At 41.1% G+C, this 22,002-nt stretch overlaps 1 protein-coding gene across 6 annotated transcripts in view; it reads left to right on the top strand.

The window, feature by feature from the left end:
• CTTNBP2 (cortactin binding protein 2) overlaps positions 1-22,002 on the top strand; it is a 98,299-nt gene that overhangs the window by 64,708 nt on the left and 11,589 nt on the right. For all 6 annotated transcript variants that reach the window (XR_006413984.1, XR_006413985.1, XM_044423090.1 and 3 more), the window contains 9 exons: positions 3,722-3,997; positions 6,360-6,455; positions 7,413-7,492; positions 8,993-9,079; positions 9,164-9,263; positions 10,373-10,525; positions 10,755-10,942; positions 16,718-16,896; positions 21,221-21,426. Coding sequence is in view for 4 of the 6 variants with exons in the window: in XM_044423090.1 (XP_044279025.1) it covers positions 3,722-3,997; positions 6,360-6,455; positions 7,413-7,492; positions 8,993-9,079; positions 9,164-9,263; positions 10,373-10,525; positions 10,755-10,942; positions 16,718-16,896; positions 21,221-21,426 (1,365 nt within the window). In the remaining 2 variants the exon portion in view is untranslated. The remainder of the gene's footprint in view (positions 1-3,721; positions 3,998-6,359; positions 6,456-7,412; positions 7,493-8,992; positions 9,080-9,163; positions 9,264-10,372; positions 10,526-10,754; positions 10,943-16,717; positions 16,897-21,220; positions 21,427-22,002) is intronic.

The following is a 22,002-nucleotide window of genomic DNA, read 5'->3' as shown; positions in this document are numbered from 1 at the left end:
ATTTGTTGGGCTACAACTCCTTTAAGCCCTTAGCAGTGGCCATGCTAGCTCCGAGAGACGGGAATCATAGCCAAGGGCACAAGGCTGCTACAGCTAGTTGCATTTTACAGGCCAGAGCTCAGGGCCTCCCACGGAGGTCACACAGCACCCGGAAGCTGAGGGATCTTTTCCATCTAATAATTCCCTAACCTGCACAGGTTGTGTGATTCTACTTGGAGACTAGCTGAGAGTTTAGCCATGCTCTGCTGAGAGCATGAGGTGTGTCCCTGGAACAGGCAGCTTTCTCTTTCCCTGAGGGGATGCCTTTATACTGATAGGGGAAGGCCACCAGCAGAACTCACTGATTAGAGTGGTCTTGCAGCAGTCACTGTCAGCTGTATGGCTTGGCAAGACATCAGCATGAATGTGTATCACTGCTCCTTTGGAGAGTGGATTTGCTGAAACAGCATTTCTGGCACCTGAAATTAGCACTGCAGGGATGTATCCCCAGGGTTAGATCTCATGTGGAACTTTAAATGGAAGTGTTAATGGAGTCAGACTCTTCTACATCATTCAAGGAGCTGGCCTAGGCAGCAGGAGCATACTTCCAAGCTCCTGCGGCGATCCTTGCTCAGCATTTTGGACTATAGAAATGGATTGGCTTTTCTCCCCACAATGAGGGACCTTGCAACAGAAGACTCCCTGTGGCCTTTCTGCACCTTCTTTCTCTATCCATGGCCACTAAAAACTGAGTACAACTTCAAGAAGCAGGAAAAATTAGGTGGGCGAGGGCACAAGGGTCATTCCTGTGAACTCCTTTGTGGTTACTTGTAGGGATTTTTGCTTTTGGTTTGAAGAGGCCGAGGGGTTGTTGTATCATGAGAGCTTAGTACAAAATGACCATTGCTATTATTTTACAACAGCACTGCCTTTTAAGAACATTTCTTGGGTCTATTTCTGTCTTTTTATATGTCATTATAACAGCCACCTTCCTGTCTTTTCCCTACGTGATGTTGAGCAACTGATTGTGTGTAGCAAAGATAAAAGGGAGTTCTGTGTAGGTTAACAGTTTTCAAAATCTATTAAAAAGGGACAAAAAAAGAAATGGGAGGCTTCACTTGACTCAGTGAAACCAGGGCAAAAATTGGTGCAGTTTGGCATGCAAATTTAAATTGATTTATATCCTAGGAGCAGTATTTGGTGCTGCACCTGCATGAAGTGAGTTCTAGAGGGCTCACCATTGGCACAATAAGAATTAGTGTTTACAAAACACACACACACACACCTGGAAATGCTTGTTTCCAGAATGGGACAAGTCAGCAGAGTTGTGTGTTCTGCTGATATGCTTTCTCCCAGAAACTATCATTTCAGCTCAAGAATTGATAGGCTGCCATTGTATTAGTGGTGAATCACACAAGCATACTGGCAGTACTGGATATTTCCCTAAAGGTACTAGTGACTGGAGCTGTTGAATAAGCCATGGGTGCAATCTCTTTCAGTTAAGACTTATGTCAAAGTTCCTCTGTTTGTTAGTTCATTCGTTCCTTCTTTTCTCCCTGACCCTTATATGAAGCGTCTGTTTGGGATGATTTTGAAAGAGGATATCAGAGAGACTGTCCCTACTTTTGAAGTACAATTCCTGTAATACTTCACCATTGGCCACAGTGGCTAGAATTGTATTCCAAAATATCTGGAAGACCTGGGATATTGGATGTTTGGGTGAACAGGCAAGCCAGAGTGGTTATTCTCACAGGTGTTGTTGAAATTTAGTCAAGGTATTGTGTCTCCATGACAATAATGCTAACTCTGGCATTATGAATTCCAGAATAACAGGTTTTGCTCTAATTATGAACATCAGCATGAAGACTGTGTCCAGTTCTGGAAGCCACATTGTAGAAGGACATTAACAAACTGGAATGTGTCCAGATGATGGTGGCCAGGATGAGAGAGGCCTAGAAACCCAATTCATATGAGAAATGGTTAAAGTCTAGGGTATATTTAGCCTGGAGAGCACCAAGGACAAAGACAGTAGCCATTTTCAAAGATTTGAGGAATAACCATGCAGAATGCGGAGCAGACTTGTTCTCTGTTGCTGGAGGAGACAAGACTAAATCCTGTGTTTGGAAGCCGCAGGAAGCAAATTTTGGCTAAACATAAGGAGAAAATATCTAGTGGTAAATGCTGTGTGACAGTAGAACAGATAGATTTGGGAAGCAGTGGGCTCTCCTTTGCTAGAGACATTACAGGAATGGTTGGATGGCCATCTGTCAGGTATGCTTAGTTGCATCTTGCCATTTAAATCTTACCATGAGGAAAGGGTTGAACTAGTCGTTCTCCAAGGTGCCATCTTTTCAATGGGAGAGTCCATGTAATCAGAATAGGAGCTGAAAGGTTTCATTTGTAAAATCAACAAATGGTTCAAGACCCTGTCCATTCATGGAAGCCATCATGGCATAACATGCATTAAATGAAAAGGGAAATCCCCCTGAGCCCTCCATCAAATTTGAAGTAAGATTATCATAGACTGTACCCAATTACAATTCTTCTGAATTAATGTGGAAAAGAGTGAAATGTTCCCCTATGATTACTGAGGAGAATTTCAGTCAGACCTGCTAGAAATTAATACAGGCAAAGACAGAACTGCACAATTGCCACAGACAGTCATCTGTGCATGACTTTTGCATAGAAGTTCTTTTTGCAACTGAATTATTAATTTTGTTACATCTGAAGTGGTTGTCAGATATTTGTGGGGCAAGGGTTTTAAATGGGCTTAATCAATAAAATGAAAAACGAGAATGGTTATTTGACTTTATATGTTATTTTTGGATTTATGTTCTGGTCCATCTGCAAAGCTAGCAGTCATATTCAAAAAAATGCACTTTGCTTTGAAGATGTACCCGTGAATACTGTTCATATATACCCTTATGGAGGTGAAGAAGGGGAAAATGCAAAGAAAGAGACAAGCACTAGATCTTGAATAGAACTAGGGTCTCTTTATTTAACTTTGGTGGACTCTCAACCACCTGGATCTGCAAATCCCGAGATGTGACTCTGACTGCTGTTTTACAGGCAGCTAGACTATTGCATGAGCCACTCTTCTAAGAAAGGATGCAGGCGAGATTCCCAGTCTTCTTTCCTAGGCTCCTCATGATTGTGAGAGGCAGCATCTCTGTGTCACCCCCGCTTGGTACTGCACAACTCCAAGAACGGGAGGCAGTTTGGTCCCGAAGACAAGCCATATCCTTGATCATGGGCTACACAGCCCACGAGTCCCAGGCCTCTGAGCTTGCCTGTCACATAAAGCTGCCTGTGCGTGCCCAGCAACACTATTCCCACAGAAGCATCCCTACCCAAGCCAGCCAAACTACTTAAGCAATCTCCGTGCTAAGCAATTGCGTCCAGTGCCAAATAGACCCAAAAATTTCTGACAGGTAAAACTGTTCTATTTGGCTGTCAAAGGAGGGACTAGCTCATCTCACCCTGGAAACGGGGGGGCGGGGGCAGGCCCCGGCAAGCATGAGACCGAGAGCAAAGGCTGTAGTAGGCCTTTAACCACCCTATCTCTGCCCCCTCACACCACCTGCGTGTGACACATACGATGCAGCGTGACCACTTTCTTTACGCTGCCGCCCACCCTGCAAATTGCCTTGTGTCAGGACAAAGGGGACAGGTTTCTTCTCAGTAGCTGTGTCATGGTGTGCAGATTTTGCTATATTCAAGCTTTCTGGTTCTCTTGAAACAGATGCTCTCAAAGTACCACTACGGATCACAGTTAGCCAGGTAGAGCCAGCCTCCTGTGGTGCAGAGGACCTCGAAATGGAAAACACCATGTGTGTGTTAAACATCCGCAAGCAGACAGCCTGGGATGATTTTTCAAAAGCAGTGAGCCAGGCGGTGACAAACCATTTCCAGGCAATCACTTCTGATGAATGGAGGAGCCTAGAAGACTTGACACTTAATAACACCCCAGAATCCAGCATTGGCCTCACTGTGAGCAGTATATTATCCATCAAACTTGGTAACTATCAGTCTGTTACTTTGTAGAAAAACAAAACTTTCCTGTTTTTCAGGTTGCATGACATTTAGCAAGTACCTTGGTTAAGTGTATTCAGTACGGTTTGTGTCAGCTCTTAGTCGAGGCTGACAGAATCAATTATGCAATGTGCTGGTGGAATATAAAAGCTAAGTTTGTTTGCTCTGCTAAACTATGGCTTTATGTTATATGTGTCAGGTTCTGTGAGTCCACGTAAAGCTATCAGCTTTGGCTATCAGGCAGTAATAAAATTAGAGTTGTTAATAATAATAACATGCTTCCCATGCTACCCTTCTGCACAGCTGGGAGAAGATATAAATGATGGCTCTGCTTGTATGTCATCATAGTTTATGCCAAGCCATGGATTCCTGCTTTAGCTATAAATTCTCTTGTGGACATGAATACACATCCTGATTACTTCCTTTCTTCTGGTTCATTTTTCTCTTCAGAGTAGTTTCGTTTTCATTCTGCCCTTGCTGTGCATCTCACAGCACAACATGCAAAACTGACAAAACCATATTTTGTGAGCCCACCATAAATCGTGACTTCTATTTGTAGTTTGTAGCTGGGTCACAAATGTTTGGTTTGTTTGCAGGGATGGGTGTGGACATTATCACAATCCAGATTTCAACACTCTTTACACCTTATGTTAATATAATGTACAAGTAAAGCTTACAATTAAGTTTTGCCTTTCCCAGTTCCTGGTTTGTTATTACATGTAAATCAGGAATTGTGATTCATCACAAACTGCAGTTAGTTAAACAAACAGTGTTTCTTATTGGCTTCCTTTAGTTATTGACTAGTATTTGTGTTAAACCACAATTCCTGGTTTGTATGCACTGACAAGCCAGGAACAGGGGAAAGGAAACTAAATCATGGTTTGTTTTTCCTGGCTGCATGAGTGTGGAGAGGTAACTCAAGAGCAGTTTTGCTTGGACTTTCAGAGGCTTGTCCATATAACATCAAATCCTTGGTCTGTTATATGCAAACCAAAGTAGTGAAGTTCCTTTGCTTGTGTAGTAATTACTCAAAAGGCCAACATCAGACCCTGATGAGATGCTTTCAGGGAATAAACCAGTGAATGTGTGTTTTTGTCTTGTAGGCTACCTTGAGAAGGTTTTATCTTTAAAGGCAAATATTATACATACATGATATTAGGTGAGAGGCACCAAACCTCAAAGTATCAAAGTATTAGGTGAGAGGCACCAAACCTCAAACCTCATCAGAGAGACTCCGATATGCTTTCATATCTGGTTCCACAGTGGCTACATAGATATGAATTAAGCTTCTCATATAAATAGCTTAGGTCCCAAATTTCTGAACGTTTAGCTCTTTCTAGCTCACCTTGCTTGTGCCTTTCAGAGAAAGGTCTTTTCTCCAAGTATTCACAGGACATTTTGTGATCACATGTGATGCCCTGATGTAGAACCCTCTCCCTGTGGAGATGCAACTGGGGATGACATTAAATTCTTTCTTATAATTGGTCCAATCCATTTGCTTTTTCAGGCATTTTAAATTGCTTTAAAATTTGAAATAGGAGCTGCCTATTTCATGTGTCTTTTGTAGAGTTTTTTGTTGATACATTTACAAACAATGCATTTTGTAAACCATCCTGGTGCCATAATATGAAGGACAGTTATATAGTATATAAAAGAGATAGACAATATATAATATGATTTGACACAGCTGCCTACCGTTGAGATCTGACAAACTACTGAAGAACTGTGAGCCTGCCAGTCAAAGTGACAGCAAGTCTGGAGCCGTGTCTGATATTTAGTACCAATTACAGCCCAGTTTATGTGTTACCTTTGCTATGAGATTGTCAACAACACTGACATGGAAAGTTTCCCCATGACGTAGACACATTGCTTTAACGCACTGATGTGGGTGCTCACCAAAATGATGCCATGAGATAATGTGAACATTTGGTTTATGTGCAATTTTATCTAGCTAGTCACAATGACATTTGAGTAAAAGCTTCAGTTTCCAGCATGGTCCACTATGCTTTAGAAGTATATAAGCATGATCAAATAAGAAGTAACAGGTATGGTAAATTGTAGTCCAAGAAACCATTTGAGAAGGGATAAGCTTCCAGGATTGCACCAAATCCAGTTTCCATCTTTTGCAGATTTTATTTTAGTGTTGAAATATGATGTGAGAATCTTCTTTGACCAATGATGAGTTAAAACTTTAAGCTCAAAAATGAAGCCTCCTGTAGTCTCACCAATTAAATTTAAATGCATGTTATGTGAAATATGTACTCTCTCATAATTAAAAGTATTTTCAGATATGTATGTCCTGCCCTCTCTCTAAGTATGCCTCTGATAAGCTTTCTCTCTTTTACCAGGTAATGTTTCATGGTCAATAGGTCAAACATTTCCCCAGGCACCTTGGGAATTTTTGAAAAAGAACCAGGTGGAACATATACTCATATTTTTGCTTGGTAAATGCATTTATTCCTGCTTTAGCATCATGTATTACATAAATGATCATTGTTTCAGATGATGTATGGATTGCTACTAGTAGTCATCTTGAATAATTAAATTCATATTAAGCTTTGAAATCCAGTTAATGAAACTCTTTCCCTTAAATATGCTCAAAAAAAGAAAGAAATATGATCCGTAAGAGGAAAAGTTTTTAGAACACCCTCTAGAACAACCTCTTTTCAGATGTGTATTATACTTTTATTAAATAGAGAAGGTATCATCTAGCGCAAATCCCAAAGTCTTCTGCATGTTTGTGATCCTTACATGAGTAATTTACATATAATTTATTCTGAGCATAGAATTTTAATTTCATGTAATAGTGATTTTTTTTCCAGCTAAGGAATCCTCAGTTTGGATTTCATCCTATTCATGAATTCACTGGGTGGCCTTATGCAAGCCAGTTTCCTACCTTAAGCATTCCTCACTTTGAAATATGATCTAATAGTACCAGCTTACTTTGTGGATACCACTGAAATCTTGTATACAGAGGAAATGATTGAACACTCTAGGGCATCATTCCCACAATATGGCACCCTCCAGATGAATTGGACTGCAGCTGTCATCATCTTCAGCCAATGGGGTCATGAGATTATAATAAAGGTAGCTAAGCACATCTGAAGGATGACACACTGGGGGAAGACTGCTCATGAATGCTAAATAAATAGTAGGCGTTGTTATTGTAGTTGTTTTGCAGAATTTTGTTTTGTGTTGTCCCATACAACCAGCATATTGTGCAGAGACTTCCATGGGATTTTTTTTTACTAAGCCACATGGCCATGGGGGGATTTTCAGGAGGTTGTGACTGGGAAAGAAAGGTCCAGTCTCCCCTCCCTGTGATCCTGATGACAGTGGCAGTCAGCTCATGTAAAGCAATGGATGTGCAGAATGTGTTCATCATATCCCTTCTCTTAAAGGTCCTGCGGAAGGCTCTCTGCACAGTGTGAGTTATGCATCTATGATCCATCTTCAGACGTTGCAGAATTATCTCAGGCTGGTAAGAACCAGTTTACCTCTTGCTTATCAGTATTCCTCAGTTTCTACCACTCCGTAAACCTCTCATCTTTCCTAACAGCTTTGGGAAACAAACCACTGAGCTCTGCTTCTTTCAGTCCTCACTAACAGCAATGAAGGAAGAGTACAGTAGGCCTTACAATAAAGGTACTTTCTCCTTTATGCTCTGGGTCAAGACGTGTATCACAGATTGACTCAAGAGAGCCAACCTCTTCTCAGACCTTGCCAAATGGTGATAACATAATGCACAGTGATGTGGCAGAAAGGTTGTGTGCTGACCCACACATTACAGATACTGTAATGGGGGCACAACAATGAATATTCCAGGCTTAACTGCTCAACCCAAACAGTTAAAAGACTCAAGATCAAGACAAAGGGTAGAGACCTTGATTTTCTCCCTGGTTCTATCTGGCTGCCTAGAGGAATGAATCTGAAAAGCAGCCACCCAGCAAAAGCAGAAGCAGTGTCAGCCGCACTGCAGTACAGAACACCTTATCCTGGGTCCTTGGCTCTGAAGAATACAACTCTGAACTCTTACCCTACTGCTGGCTGCCAGGGCGTCTTAAGCATCTAAAAAGAACCCTGCTGAAGTTGGAAATTTACAAGAATTCCATTTGCAGAGGTGAAAACTTGATGGATTTTTCTAGATCAGGTCTACAGATTTCATTCCATGCCTTCTTGCCCCCATGTTGTTGACTCAAAGTCTGCAGTGAGCTGAGCCAGTACGCATGGTCAATTTTTTTAAATGGTGGCAACATGTACAATTTGTGTAAGGAAGATCTTGGAATTTGTACTAAAGTTGTATTTAAAAAAATGTGCACAAATGAAAGTCTGTCTGTCCAGTATGTTGTTCCACCGAAACATATTCACCACTTGTAAATATCCTTGTCAGTTTTATCCTCTCCACGCACTATTTCATTAACCCAACACAGCCATATTCTCTACTTGTTGAAGGAGTTGTCAATTTCCCCACACATGAAATTGACCCCATTTTGCGCAAAGGGTTCTTAATCTTGGGATTCTCCCCCAGAAGCTCTCCCTGTCATTTGAGAACATACTTTTGACAGTGGGAACTTTGTGGCATGATACATGTTCTGATGGTTACAGGGAGAAACAACAACAATCCTACCAAGCATATCCCAGCCCATGGGTGCATCTAAAATAGCTCTTTGGATCTTGTATTTAACTGATTCTGATCCCTCTTAAACACAGGGACAATATTTAAATTATGTACTTATAAACATAAGGGCATTTCTTGCTCCCAACATTTGAGTGGAAAACAAGATTAGGCTCACCTGTTCTAGAACCAGATTACAAATCAATTAATCAAATTTAATATTTTAACCTCTTTGTTGTCAGCAGTTTCCTTTATCTCCAGGTGGGTACTGGTGGTGATGGTGGCCACTCACATCTACAGAAAAGGTGCCAGTAGAAAATTAGGCCTGTGGAAAATGCATATCAATATTACTGTGTTTATTTGCAGGTGGAACAGTACCATAACATTATTTTCCATGGTCCAGAAGGAAGTTTGCAAGATTATGTGGCATATCAGATAGCCCTTTGTATGAAGGTAGGAAGATAAAACCATACAACTTTTGGAAAAAAAGAGAGGGCATATTTATACCTTTTCTAAACTTAAAAACTTTTAACACAGCACAAGCAACTGGCTGCAGGATTCAGCTGTGAAATAGTCAAAGTGCAGATAGATGCTGATTTCTCCAAGGAGCAGCTTGCAGAATTATTCATCAATAGTGGTAAGATGATTTTAATAAATAAGCAGATTTATTATCAACGAGTCATACTTAATCATGCTTACACAAGAAACACTCTAAAAGCATTTTGTTTTTCATAGAACTTTTTAAAAACTCCAGAGACTGGATAGGTATTTTACTAGAGCTAGAACTGAAGATGATTTTTAATATTAAAGCTTTGGGTACTTTTCCATCTCTCTTGACAGATGCAAGAATAGATCTGGAATCAAAATTTCAGTTTTCTTAAAGCACAACACTATTAGAAAAGACTAAATCACTTTAGGTAACAATTTTATATCCACTTAACTGGGAATAACACTGCTTTTCATGGAATTAACTTCTAGGTTTCTCTCTCTCTCTTTCTCTGCCAGGCATTCATCATAATTGCAATAATAAATATTTCATTCTCCTGTGAAAGAGTCACCTAATCTATCTCTTTTCCTGATTAGCTGTGGTTACGGAAATTGTCCATCATTAAATTTTTACCAGTCCTCAGTGCTTTGTAATTCAAACATTTTTCCACCATAAGCCCAGGGCAGGAACCCCTTTCAGCCCAAGTCTGAATTTAATTTTGAAGAAGTTCTTAGGGGGCCACAGAGGTGGGTGAGGCCAAAAGCAGAAGGAACAGGCCCAAAAACAAAAACAAAAAGTATTCCTGCAGATGGTTGTTTAGGGCTGTTATTGCCAGTAAAAAAACCTTAGATGTGGGATTCCTTTTAGAATGGGGGAAAGCACCACATATGCCAGGAAACCCGGTGATTGAAGAAAAGGGGCATGGTCTGATTGGGACCTCAGGATGACCAGATTTGGTCTCCCAGCCTGAGGTTCCACACCTGTGCTAAAAAGCATTTTTAAAAAAGTACTCCTTTCTGCTCTAGATTAGCCTTCCTCAACCTGGTGGCCTCAGGGTGTTTTGCACTATAAATCGTATAATCCCCAGCCTGTGTGGCTATGGGTCATGTTAGCTGGAGTAGATGGGAATTCTAGTAAAGCACATCTGGGAGATACCAGGTTGGGGAAGGCTGTTTTAGATACAGTATCATATGAAAAGCATTTTGTAAATGGAGAGGGGATTTCTTTTGCTAACCACAATGGGTTCTTTGTATTTACAGCTTGCCTGATCCCTGTGAAACAGCCTTCTGTAAGTAACAGAATCATTGTGATTTTGGAGAATTTGGAAAAAGCTGCATTATCAGAATTACTGGGGGAGTTCCTTCATCCTCTTGAAAATCGTGGCTCTGAGAATCCCTGGATGGTAAAAAAAGGTACAAAATGTTTTCATTCCATTAGAATATATTTTGAGAGGTAGCTACAAAACAGAAATACTTTAAAAGAAAAAAAGCATTTTGTCTATTTTTCTTTTAAGAGCCATCAGTGAGATGTAAACCATTTTAGTGACATTTTATTTCAGTTGTGATTCTTTATATTAGAAAATATCTAGGAGATGGAGGAGCATCTTGATTATTGATTATTTTTTTCTGCTTTGATATTTAGCCAATGGTGTATCTGATGCTTATTACTTCCATGAGAACTGCTTCCTTATTGGGACCATTGCTAAGTCTCGGCTTCAAGGTTCTGACTTGATGGTTCAACAACATTTCCTCTGGGTTCAGCTGAGATGGGATGGAGAACCAATCCATGGCCTCCTGCAAAGGTTCTTGCGAAGAAAGCTCTTAAGTAAGGTAGGAACCACACAGACTTGAGTCTTGTCATTGTTTATCAGAGAGGATCTTCAACATTGTTAAATGCAACAACAACCACAACAAGAAGGGGAGTATGGCAGATCCATTTTGAAGAACAGAGAGAGACTGTATGATTGCAGAATAGTTTTATAACAATGCTGTGATTTGGAGGGGGGAAAACTTACACAGATAGGATTTAAGTGTCTTTTCTAGGAACCATTAGGAAGCCAGTAATTTTTCATACACCATATACCCTGTAGGAATTTTCAACAGTCTTGGATTATAGGAGGTCACAGATGTCACCTGGCTGTGTTAACGAGCCATTTTCTGTCTCCTGTAATTGTTTCTTTGATAGACTCCAGTAAGTTCTTCATTGTCTTTAAAAAACAAGTCCATATTGGCTTCCATTTCTTATCTCTGTACCACAGGGTGAGATTTTTTTGCCTCCAGGCGATTATTCAAAAGCCTGCTGCAGTGCAGAAGGTTTTCTGCTGACCATAGGCCTCTCCGGAGAATAGAGAGCTCCAAAGCCTGGTGCCTAGTTAACAAGAGATGGTTCATCATCCTTTCCCCTTTGATGTATAGCCATAAATCATTGCTGCTTAGTGGAGCTCATGTGGCTGCCAACACCCAGTGTTAAAAGATGCTCTTGAGCCTGCGATGACAGGGAGATGCTCTTGAGCCTGCATGCGGGGTGGGGGGGATATAGCAGATGTGACTTGCTCCACAAATGGCACCAGAGAGACATCTCCCTGCTAAACACGTAATTAAGAAGGGAGCTACAAGCCTACCCTGATTAAGAGGTTGTGACCCCATTGCAAATGAAAGCTAATATGTTTTGTGCACATGTTTTGTGCTCTGATATGTAGAAAAGTTGGGCCTAATATGAACAATTCATGTGCACTTTGCATCTTGGAATATTCAAGGTGTTTCACAGTAAGCATTACAATGATCCTGTAGGATAGGATGAATTGGAGAAATTACCCAAGGCCAACTGGTTGGGATTTGAAATATTATTGTGATTATCAGTATATTTGTATGCCACCCTATAGCCCACAGGGCTCTCTGGGTGGCTCTCAATAAAACAGTGTAATACAAATTCAATTGCAAAATACAATACTAGAATCAAAACAAACCACAATACTAATTACAAAAAACAATGCTGAAATCAGATCAGAAATGCATTATACAATAGTATGATACATAATATGAAGCAGCAGTAAAATACAACTATAATCCCCCCACCCCCCAAAAACAAGCTTCTCAATGCCCAAACTGTGCTAACAGGCTGAAAAGGCATGGCCCCACTTCAGCTTCGCCTCTTCTCTGCGGCTGCAGCAGGGGTGGCAACTGGTCCCCTTCCTTTCTCTCCCCAGTGGCAGCATTCTCACTACCAATGTTGGGTGGGGGGAGGAGGGCTGCAGTGATGGATAGAAAGGGTGGCAAAAACAGCACCACTCTGCAGAAGACCCAGATGTAGATCCAGCTGGTCCCCAAAGAGGTGGTAAATGGGCAGTGTCCTTAGCAGTGTTCACAAGAAAAGGGTCCAGTCTCTGAGGCTCTGCCCAGGAGGAGGCCCTACTGCAGTGCAGCTCCCTGCTTCTGGCCAGCTCCTCTCCATCTCTCTCCCTCCCTCCCTCCCTCCCTCCCTTCTCAGCAGCATCAACACTTCTCTCACCAGTGGCAGCACTAGCCGAGGTTGAGGTGGACAATGTGCTGGGAAGGGCATGGCAAGCCCCCGCACTTGTCTGTGGTGGGTGAAACACAGTGGCAGAAGCAGGCAGGCAAGAAATGTCCTCCTCAGCTCAGTTCTGCATGAAGCTATGTTCTGGGTTCACACAACAAATCAAACTACGATGTTTTATTAGTCATGATGGTTTCACTTGTTGACTGAACCCAGCACTATTTCTTCAGGGTAGTATATAAGCCGCCTCACCATGGCTTGTAGTAGGGTTTCATAAAGCATCGTTCAAACCCAGGCAACAGAATATGCTGTGGTCAAATCAAAAGGCCCAAGGAGCCTCTGGCAAGAGCAGCGTCCACACAGCCATCTGATAGAAATAAAATCCAACTGTTACATATTACAGTGTATATGTACAGGAATAACTAGTGAGGCCAGTCTGCATGCTCATCTTTATGGAAATGTTAGGCTCTTGTGGGCTGTGCATGCACTGGGTCAGTGGACATGGTGCACATCATGCACCTAGCACTACCTGCAGGTGGAAAACATCATGCTTGGTGCCTGGGGATTGCATACATAGAGGGAAACTACTTCAGTGCACGGAAGGGGCCCACTAGTATTCCCAAAAGTTTGCAGACCTGCTCTCGGCTTGGCTCACTTCCTAGGCCAGGGCTGAGTGCAGGAAAGAAATCCAGTGAGCACAAGACCACCAGCACTAATGATTCACAACACTGTGATTCTTCTCAGCTTGGGCTTTAATGCAAGCCAGGGAACAGCCTAATTTGTTCTCCTTCCACCTAAGCTCCCATTCTGACTGACCCAAGAATCCCCCAGCCCTCCTTGTGTCTTCCTTCTTACCACCATGACTGACTGTGACTGAAATAAAGGAGGAGTTTGCAGCAGCCCAAAAGCAGGAGGTGGAGAGGAGAGAAACCGCCTTCCTGCTTGGCACTGCTGAAGCAAAAGCAGCCACAGCCAAGTACATAAATGAGAAGTGCTTAGTACTTTCCTGTAAAAGGCTCTGTTAAAATCCAAGTTTTATCTCATGATTTTCTGAGAAATCTTGCCTTGTGAAAAATCTTGCCAAGATAAGCTTGTGAGGGGTTGTTGTTGTGACCGGAGAATCATTCCGGTATCATTGTGTTCAGGGTGGAATTGGAGTGCCTAAACCAAGGGTTAGGACACTTTTTGGGCCTGTGGGCACAATCAGAAAATGGCTGCCATGGGTGAGCCTAGGTAGTCACAAGGGACAAGTAACCTGCCCAGGAGCAACACCTGTGGGAAATTAATATATCAGCAGTGAGAGGCTCCTACTTTGGTTTGACGCTGTCCCAGGTGACAGACAGCATTAACATATTTTAAAAATTAGAATTGGGTGTCTCATGGGCACTAAAGAAGATGCCCGGGGGATGCATTGGTGTCCCCTGGCATCATACTTCCTTCCCTGGCCTAGGATATGTCAGGTGAAATCTTCAAAGCCACATGTTTGCTCTGTAGGATTTTCTGGGCCAGGATATCACTTGCCTTGCACAGCTTACATAGCCTTCCCATGAGGCTAAGAATAAATTGTGTAGATAAAAGTGCAGGATGCAAAATTTGGCTTCCCTTGGCACAGACCCTTCTGTGTTTTAAGCAGTCATATGCACAGCCCTGATTATGATATTCCTTTTAAAAAGATACTTTCAGCGAAATGTCCACAATACAGCCATTAAAACAGCATGGAAAAATAAGACTCTTTCTGGTACACTTGGCCTCTCAAATCTGAGTGTATGCTACAAAGCCCTGCTTAAAATGAGATTAGGAAGAACATGAGTTCTTTCTTATGAAAGGATTTCCTTTTTAGCTTTTGCCTCAAAGCGGGGCATTATCCTTTGCCTGAACACTTGTGTTTGTTTCTTCAGTCATATTCCAGGCCTCATCTCTATCGTTGTTAGATGCCTGAATGCTTTCTGCTTTCTATACATGTTTTTACTGAAACTGAGCAAAAGCGGGCAAGTGTGTAAACATGCTAAAAGAGCTGCAGCAAATTAGCAAGCCAGCACAATGAAAATTGAATGAATAATTTGAAGTCATTAATGGTGGTTGCCTGACATGCTGTGGGGATCTTAGTACTTGGAACTTTCTTGATACTATGGTTACAGAGCAAAAGAGCTTATTTTTATGGGAAACTTACAATTATGTTAACAACTGATTTCAGGTGCAAGCTAATTTAATCACAGGCTAGACTTTCCTCTTAAATAGGTTATGACATTTCCTCTTACAGTAAATTTGGCTAGTCCATTAGCTTCTTGACTGCTACCAGGATGAGAAAATTAGACTCTCCGTTGACAAAATGTGTTGAGAAGCATTTGTGATCTGGACTTGGTAATGCTCACTCTTGGCTTTTCCTACTCTTGATACTAATTTGTTTTCACTATCATAAGAAAATGAACAAGGCCAACTCCAGGGCTAAAGGGCTTCTGGTGGGACTTTCCTCCATTAATTGATCCTATTGAGCTTACCTTATATTGGAAGGTATAGCTGCTCCTGGGGCCTGGAACTTCTTAACATTTTAATTTCCCACAGTGCTGTGAAGCAATGCTACTCTGATGACATTATGGGAAATTTAAATGGTCGCTAGAATTAAAGGCAACCTGGCAGCTGCCCAGAAATGCCTGGTACTGAGGTTGACCCTGCTAGCAAGATCCACTTCCCACATCCTCAACTTTAGGAGAAGGCCCTAGATGTCAGATGGTCCTGGAACTTTCTGCTTCTGATGTTTTCAGGTTCAGAATTTACCTCTTGTCTAATTAAATTGACTAATTAAATTTGCTTACAACTGAAAATTGGATTTTTTTGGAATTCAAGGCAGTGTCTTACATTCCCCACTGCATATCAGATATAGTTCTGATTCAGCCATATGGGCTAAATCCACTATAGGTTATTCCTCCTATTTGTCCCAGAGCTTTCTCCTTTTTTCTTGCTTTGAACTCATATCTTCAGAGATTTCTTCGACCTTCATTTATGGTTTGCCAGTTCCAAGCTCAGCTGGAATCTAGGCAAATCACTTTATAATTCAGCACATTATCTCTATGTGCAAGTGCACCTTCACAGAATGAGCATTGCCAGTAGCAATGTGAAAATCTGAATGTGTGCCCAGATTGCATGAGATGTTAATTGAAAAGAATACTGCAGTCTCAAATGCCTCTTGTGTAAAGTTAGATGAGCAACAATCTTGTTTCCCAAGCTTGTCTTGGCAAGATAAACAGTAGCAGCTGCATCATGCAGGTTATCCTTTGTCTAAATAAAATTGTGGCTTGTAACGATATACCTTGTTACTTCTTGAGATGCAGTAAACAGACTACATAGCTAATTTCTCTAATACTTATACTGATAATAAAGGCAAAGGTGTATAATGTTTGACGCTTGTTATGCTATTATTTATTTCTGAGTAAAGTCCAGTGGGGCACTGGAATGAATACAAGCATAACTCTTGTACAGTCAACAAATGTTCCTCATGTTATTACTACTGGCTGTTCAAAACAACATTGTTTCAGATATAATAGGTTCAGTCTACATTAGCATCATGGTGCAACTACTGTGTGTTTTGAGTTTGCATCATCTTAAATATGCTTGGAGTTGCCCTTCCAGAACTCTTCAGACCACTAATTATGTATTTCTGGACTCAGGAATAGTTCTCACATGCATGTGCATAATTTGATTTCTCAGCACTCGATCACTCAAACTCAGTTACTTGCAGCCACATGTAAACAGACTGCATTGAAAAGAATTGTGTTTCAGAATAATGAGAAATAAAGTGAAAGGTTTGTCTGCACTATTTGAACTGTGGTGGGCCATTGACACATGCAGTCATTATTTAATGGTAACTAAGAAGGAACGAACAGGCAGAGGTGGACTGGATCATACCTCCAGAGAGCTTTGGCTTGGGAGCAATATACAAATGAAGAGAATGAATACATAAAAACAAATACATTATGCTACTTCTTTTCTATCAAAAGCTACTTATTACATGTCATGTGTCAAGCGGTAATACATTATTTTCTTCAAAACATTATAAATGATGCTAAACCAATAATGTATTCTGTTCTCTTCAGTTCAAAGGAAAAATGCCTCCTCCATGTGATCCCATGTGTAAGATTGTACAGTGGATTCTTGCAGTCTGGCACCAGCTGAACTCATGTTTATCACGCCTTGGTGCCCCTGAAGCACTTGTTGGACCGAAGCATTTCCTTTCCTGTCCAGTGGTGCCTGGTCACAGCCACACAACAGTGAAGTATGTCTTGCAGTTATTCTGTGTCAATGCTACAGTGCTGTGTCTTCCTTTGATATTCTTCCACCTCTCTCCCCTACATCTCAATTTAAAGTAATCAATTTAAAGACAGTTCATTTCCATGGATAGGAACTAATGAAACCTTTACCCTTTCCCTTATTTTTGAACAAGTAGAAATGCTCAGAAATAGTCAGACTCAAGGAGACTTACTCCCAGTAAAGTATATTTATGATTGCAACCTTATAACGTTTCTGAGCTCAGATTTCAATTGGACATACACCAAGTACGTTTTGTTGATGAGGCAGCTCATTCTGAGGCAGCATAATGCTAAATGCAATTTCTGTGAGGGAGGATTGAAAAAACAAATGAGATTGTACATGCTAAGCATAATACTATTTCTGCCTTAAACATAATTTGAAGAAAATACCTGTGCCTCAAATGAGTATCATTGTATATGCATATGCACAGTTTACATTCCTTTCCTTATAGAATAATTGCTGTAAATTTTCCATGCTTTAAACCTCAGTCTAGAAACCTCAGCCTGCTTCCTGCATTCCAATGTCATTTTCAGATAGTTACCAGTCACAGCATCTGTTTGGAAAATCAAATCAACTCCATAACGTGTCTTGATGCAAAATCCAAGATGTTGCAGTATTTTCTCCGTACAGTAGGGCTGCCCACCAATGTAACAATTCCTGATAGGTATAGGACTCCTGGTTCATATAGCAGTAGCAGTTTTAATGACTTTGCTATTTATTGGGGGTGGGGGGCAGGGAGTGATCTGTGCTCTAATACTCAGTACTAAGATTTAAGCAGTTTAAATGTAAGATTTATGTAAGAAATGCTTGTTGTTTTCTGGGATTATTGATGTGATCTGTGATGTCTTCTGCTACCTTTAATTTTTATCAGAGGACATTTTGTGTGTTGGGTATAGTTGGTTATACAGTTATTCTGGTTTTGACTGAATGCCACACTGGGAACCTTTTTAGATGATAAGAGAGCAATTCTATCAGGATGCCTGAAAGTCCCCAGAGTCAGAGGCAGCAACAGAGCAAACCTTCACTCCCTTGACTGCCACTGTGCACTTTCACAAGATGGGCTTCTCTGCCCATCACTCAGCAACATCACGGTGGCAGGAGCAGCTTCACGATCCCTTGTATCCTGAACCTTCTCAGTCTCCTCCCCAAACCCAATTTGCTCCTGGCTGAGATTGCTCTTCCAGACTGAGAGAGTTCTTTCCTCACTGGGTATAATGAGAAATTGGAGGGTGTTAAAGTGACAATTGCCAGCTCCAAGGTTGAATGCCATCTGCAGTCTTGGAGCCCCAGTGCATTCAGAACAGGTGTTCCACTACTGAGCTAGAGTTCTTCTTTATAGAGCAAGGACATTGTTTCCTGTCGAGGTTTAGTAAGAGGTAATTGCTGTACAGATGCTGCTTCTACCTTTTTAAGAATAATAAAATATCTGTTTTGCAGTTACGCCGCTTACCCACCCCCACACCCTTGGTTGATGTATTCTTATGTACCCCATGGGAGTGCACGTTTCAGCACTGTATACAAAATTCAGTGTACTGCAAACCTCTTCTTATTAAAAAGCAAAATAAAGTTTCCTTAGCCACTATAACTCCAAGATAAAGCTTGCTAATAAATAGACAATGGCGAACAACAGACCAGAAATCAAATGCAGTGTTGAACCAGGCCTTTTTGTGGCTAAGAGTAGGGCTTTAGTGGCCCCCATACCTATTTGCCACTAACCACGGCTACCACTGCTGCTGCTTCATTCCAACAGTCAGTGTGCTGGACCTGAATGTTGGGATTTCAGCTCAGCCATGGTCTTCATGGATAGCTCTCTGCAAACTTTGATCCTCAGATGTAAGTCTGTAAAACAGGAACAGTGATAGTTCTGCTTTTCAGAGATTGCTGTGGTGATGAGAAATTGTGCTGCATTTAGGTCTCAAAGTGCCGCTGATGCTGTTGCTGCTACTATTAATAATAATTTAACTAAAGCAAGATTTTAAAGTGTCCTGATAGCACTGCAAGACATGAGTAGCCATGTTTAAATATTTATTTGCTTGATAAATAAAACAAGAGTGAGTGAAATAAAAATAAATATGCAGTAAAATTGCGAAGCAGGTGTCTGCCTCAAAAACGTCAGCAACATTGGACGAAATGAACATGTATCATTTTCCAAAATGAGAAGTGCTTAGCTTGCCTCCCTCTTTTTGGGGGGGGGGGTTTGGGGAAATCATGATTTATTTATGAGCAAAATACTTAATATAGCTGGAGCTCATGGATCATTGAATTAACAGCTAGCTTCTTTTTGTACTCTTCCCCCCAATTTTCCTTGTCCCATTTCGATTTTCCTGATTGTAATACTTCAGTGCTCTTGTTTTTGGCTTCAGTTCAGACTTCTGTTGGAACCACATTTCAGTAATCTTGGAGACATAGTCAAAAGAGCTTTCTTATAGCATCATTAAAGATGACAGACTGCCTCTGTTTGCTTGTTTTGAACTGCAGCAAAGTACCATTTTAAGGAGATGTACAGGATGGGCAGCTCCTGCACATATAAACAGCTGTATAAAGGTGGAAATTTCAATAGGTGTAGCTTTGTATGGAGCTACACAGCTTTGTATGGAGAGCTGTTGGAATTCCTTCTTTTGTGGGGAAGGCTAAGGCTTTGGAGAAGGCCCCTGGTTCAGTCTTGATGGGAAAGAGTTCTGCCTGTGATCCTGGAGCACAGCTGTCACTCTGAGTAAGCAAAGTTGGCTAGATACACAGGTGATCTAAGTCTATTTGAAGCAGTTTCCTTGTGAATAAAAGCACAAGGTCCCAGTCTTGCTTCATGTTTTGTCACCCTATACTCACAGGTTTTGTAGGAGTTCAGATATATTTATTCAGTGCATGTAAGTCCTGAGAGCCACATAAAAACTGACATCAAGCCATCTAGTCCTCACTGAGCATTCACAGAGCCAGTTTGAGCAACAAAGACCATACAAAGGAAATCCATACAAAAGCAGCACTGCTAACTTTTCTTTCAGATATTGTTATTTGCACTTGTGATTTAGTGCCAAAGCAAAGAAAACTCCCAGAGAGATAAATCCTTTAAATTTATCTATACAGTTGTCACCATTTTTTGTTCCTTGGCAGGGCTTTTGCACCCAACTAATAATATGTTTGGTAGGCAAGGCTTTGTTCTTCATGCATCTCCAGGCAGAAAATTTGTCTGCAGCAATTAAAGGCACAGAAATCCTATTAGGTCATGGTGGGAGCTGCCTTTTCCAGCTGCAATGAACATGTGCTTTTGCTGGGTAGATGGGCAAGGAAGAGTTATTAGTCTTCATTTAAGTTTCTTTTGGTGCTGTCATTGCAAAGAGTTCAGGAAGAGATAGCTGACCTTACCTTCTTTTATGGCTTGGAAGGCTGCAATTCCTGCAGCTTTTATTGATTTAGACAAGTGTCATTCACCTTCTAGAAAAGATGGTGAACTTACAGTAATGTAGGAAGCAAGTTTCAAATAGGTTTTTTTTGGGGGGCGGGGGGGAGGAATTTGTTTCTCCTTCCCTGCCCTTGCTTTCTACCTCAGAAATGCCAGCTGGTTCAAGGGCAAGCTTCTGTGGAGTAGTTGGGAAAGGGGTAGAAATCTCCTATATGCAGTTAGCACTTCCTCACTCTCTTAATATTTTAATTACTATAGTAACATGTGCTGTCTCCTTGAAAGTCAGTTCTGCTCCTGTAGATGTTTCTCCTGATAACCTCACATGTAAAGTTGTAATTATTCAGTGTTGAGCAAAAGAAACACAGCAAATGTCAGAGAATCCTTCAGACTTTACCCAAAGTTGATCTCTCACTCATTCTGTGATGAAAGGTGTAAGAATAAAGAATAAATTCAATCTGAATCACACTTCTTCCAACAATTCCAAACATCGTGTTTTGAAGATAGCTGTTCTTTGTATAAGGTAACTTGTCACCCGCATTCAAGAGCTGATTCACATACCAAAAGCTCAACTAGTGCAATAATGCAAAACTGCAATAGTCTCAACTCTGGAACAAGGAGTGCTTCTTATTTAAAATACTTTTCAGTATATTTCCTCTTTTGGCACTACCACTGCCAATCTAGAAACATTTTCCGCTAAAAGCATGTTCAATAAAGACAATTGAACTACTTTGGATGGCACCACTGCTGTCTTTTCAGTAGGTCAAAGGAGAGATCTTCCTTAGCATGTTTTGCAAATACTTCCAACAGCTTGGAAATTTCTTCCAGTTTGTCAAGTGTATCTGGTAGCCCTAATTATGTCTATCTGCTATTACCTTTTGATATGTGCTCCAAGGTGGATGTCCAAATTATGGAATGCAGTCATTGCTCCCCGAGTTCAAGAAGCAATTCTCTCCAGGGCTTCTCTGAAAAGACCTTCTACACTGGGACAGATGGTAGTCAAGAAAAGTCCAAGTCAAGGGCAACAAGCTGTGGTAAAAGCCGCTCTCAGCATTCTACTAAATAAAGCTGTTCTGCATGGATGTCCTCTTCCCAGAGCAGGTGAGGCACAGTAAATGGGTTGATAGCTAAAAACAAAGGCCTGGAAGTAAGTGGAAGGCTTTAACCTCACAGCCCATACTGAAAGCTTCACAAATTAGTCCCTTCAGCCATGATTTCAAGTAACAGGTTTTTAGAGCAATTAAAATAGCTCGAGCAGGTCACAAATCCCTTTAGAGCAGAACCAAATACAGTAAAAGATTTGCTTGCTTCTCTAATCTGGGATGAATGCATTCCGGCTACAGGAATATGGATGTCGCTAAAGAGTTCATCCAGTGGCACTAGAATCATGGTAAAAGTCTTACAAACATCACTGTGGACAATTACATGGGGTTTTCTCCACAAAATTTGCATTCTCACTATTTTTATCTGAAGGAACAGCTTGCCATACTCATGGATCCATCAAAATTCTTTAATTTCTGCTTCTGTTTTGGTGAAGTGTTTTCTGCATTTTGCTCTCTGCTTGTCACCTTCAGAAGGCAGGTTAGCCACTGGTCTGAATCTATGTTTGTTCTTCAATTTTAGATCTCTCTCCATATTTCTCTTCATCCTGTTTGTGTTGATCTCAGTGTTATTTTG

The sequence above is a fragment of the Varanus komodoensis genome, unplaced genomic scaffold, assembly GCF_004798865.1.
Source record: "Varanus komodoensis strain SLA01 unplaced genomic scaffold, ASM479886v1 scaffold13_1, whole genome shotgun sequence".
NCBI lineage: Eukaryota > Metazoa > Chordata > Lepidosauria > Squamata > Varanidae > Varanus > Varanus komodoensis.
The sequence above is the reverse complement of the archived record's forward strand: the minus strand, read 5'-3'. Positions and strand labels throughout refer to the sequence as shown.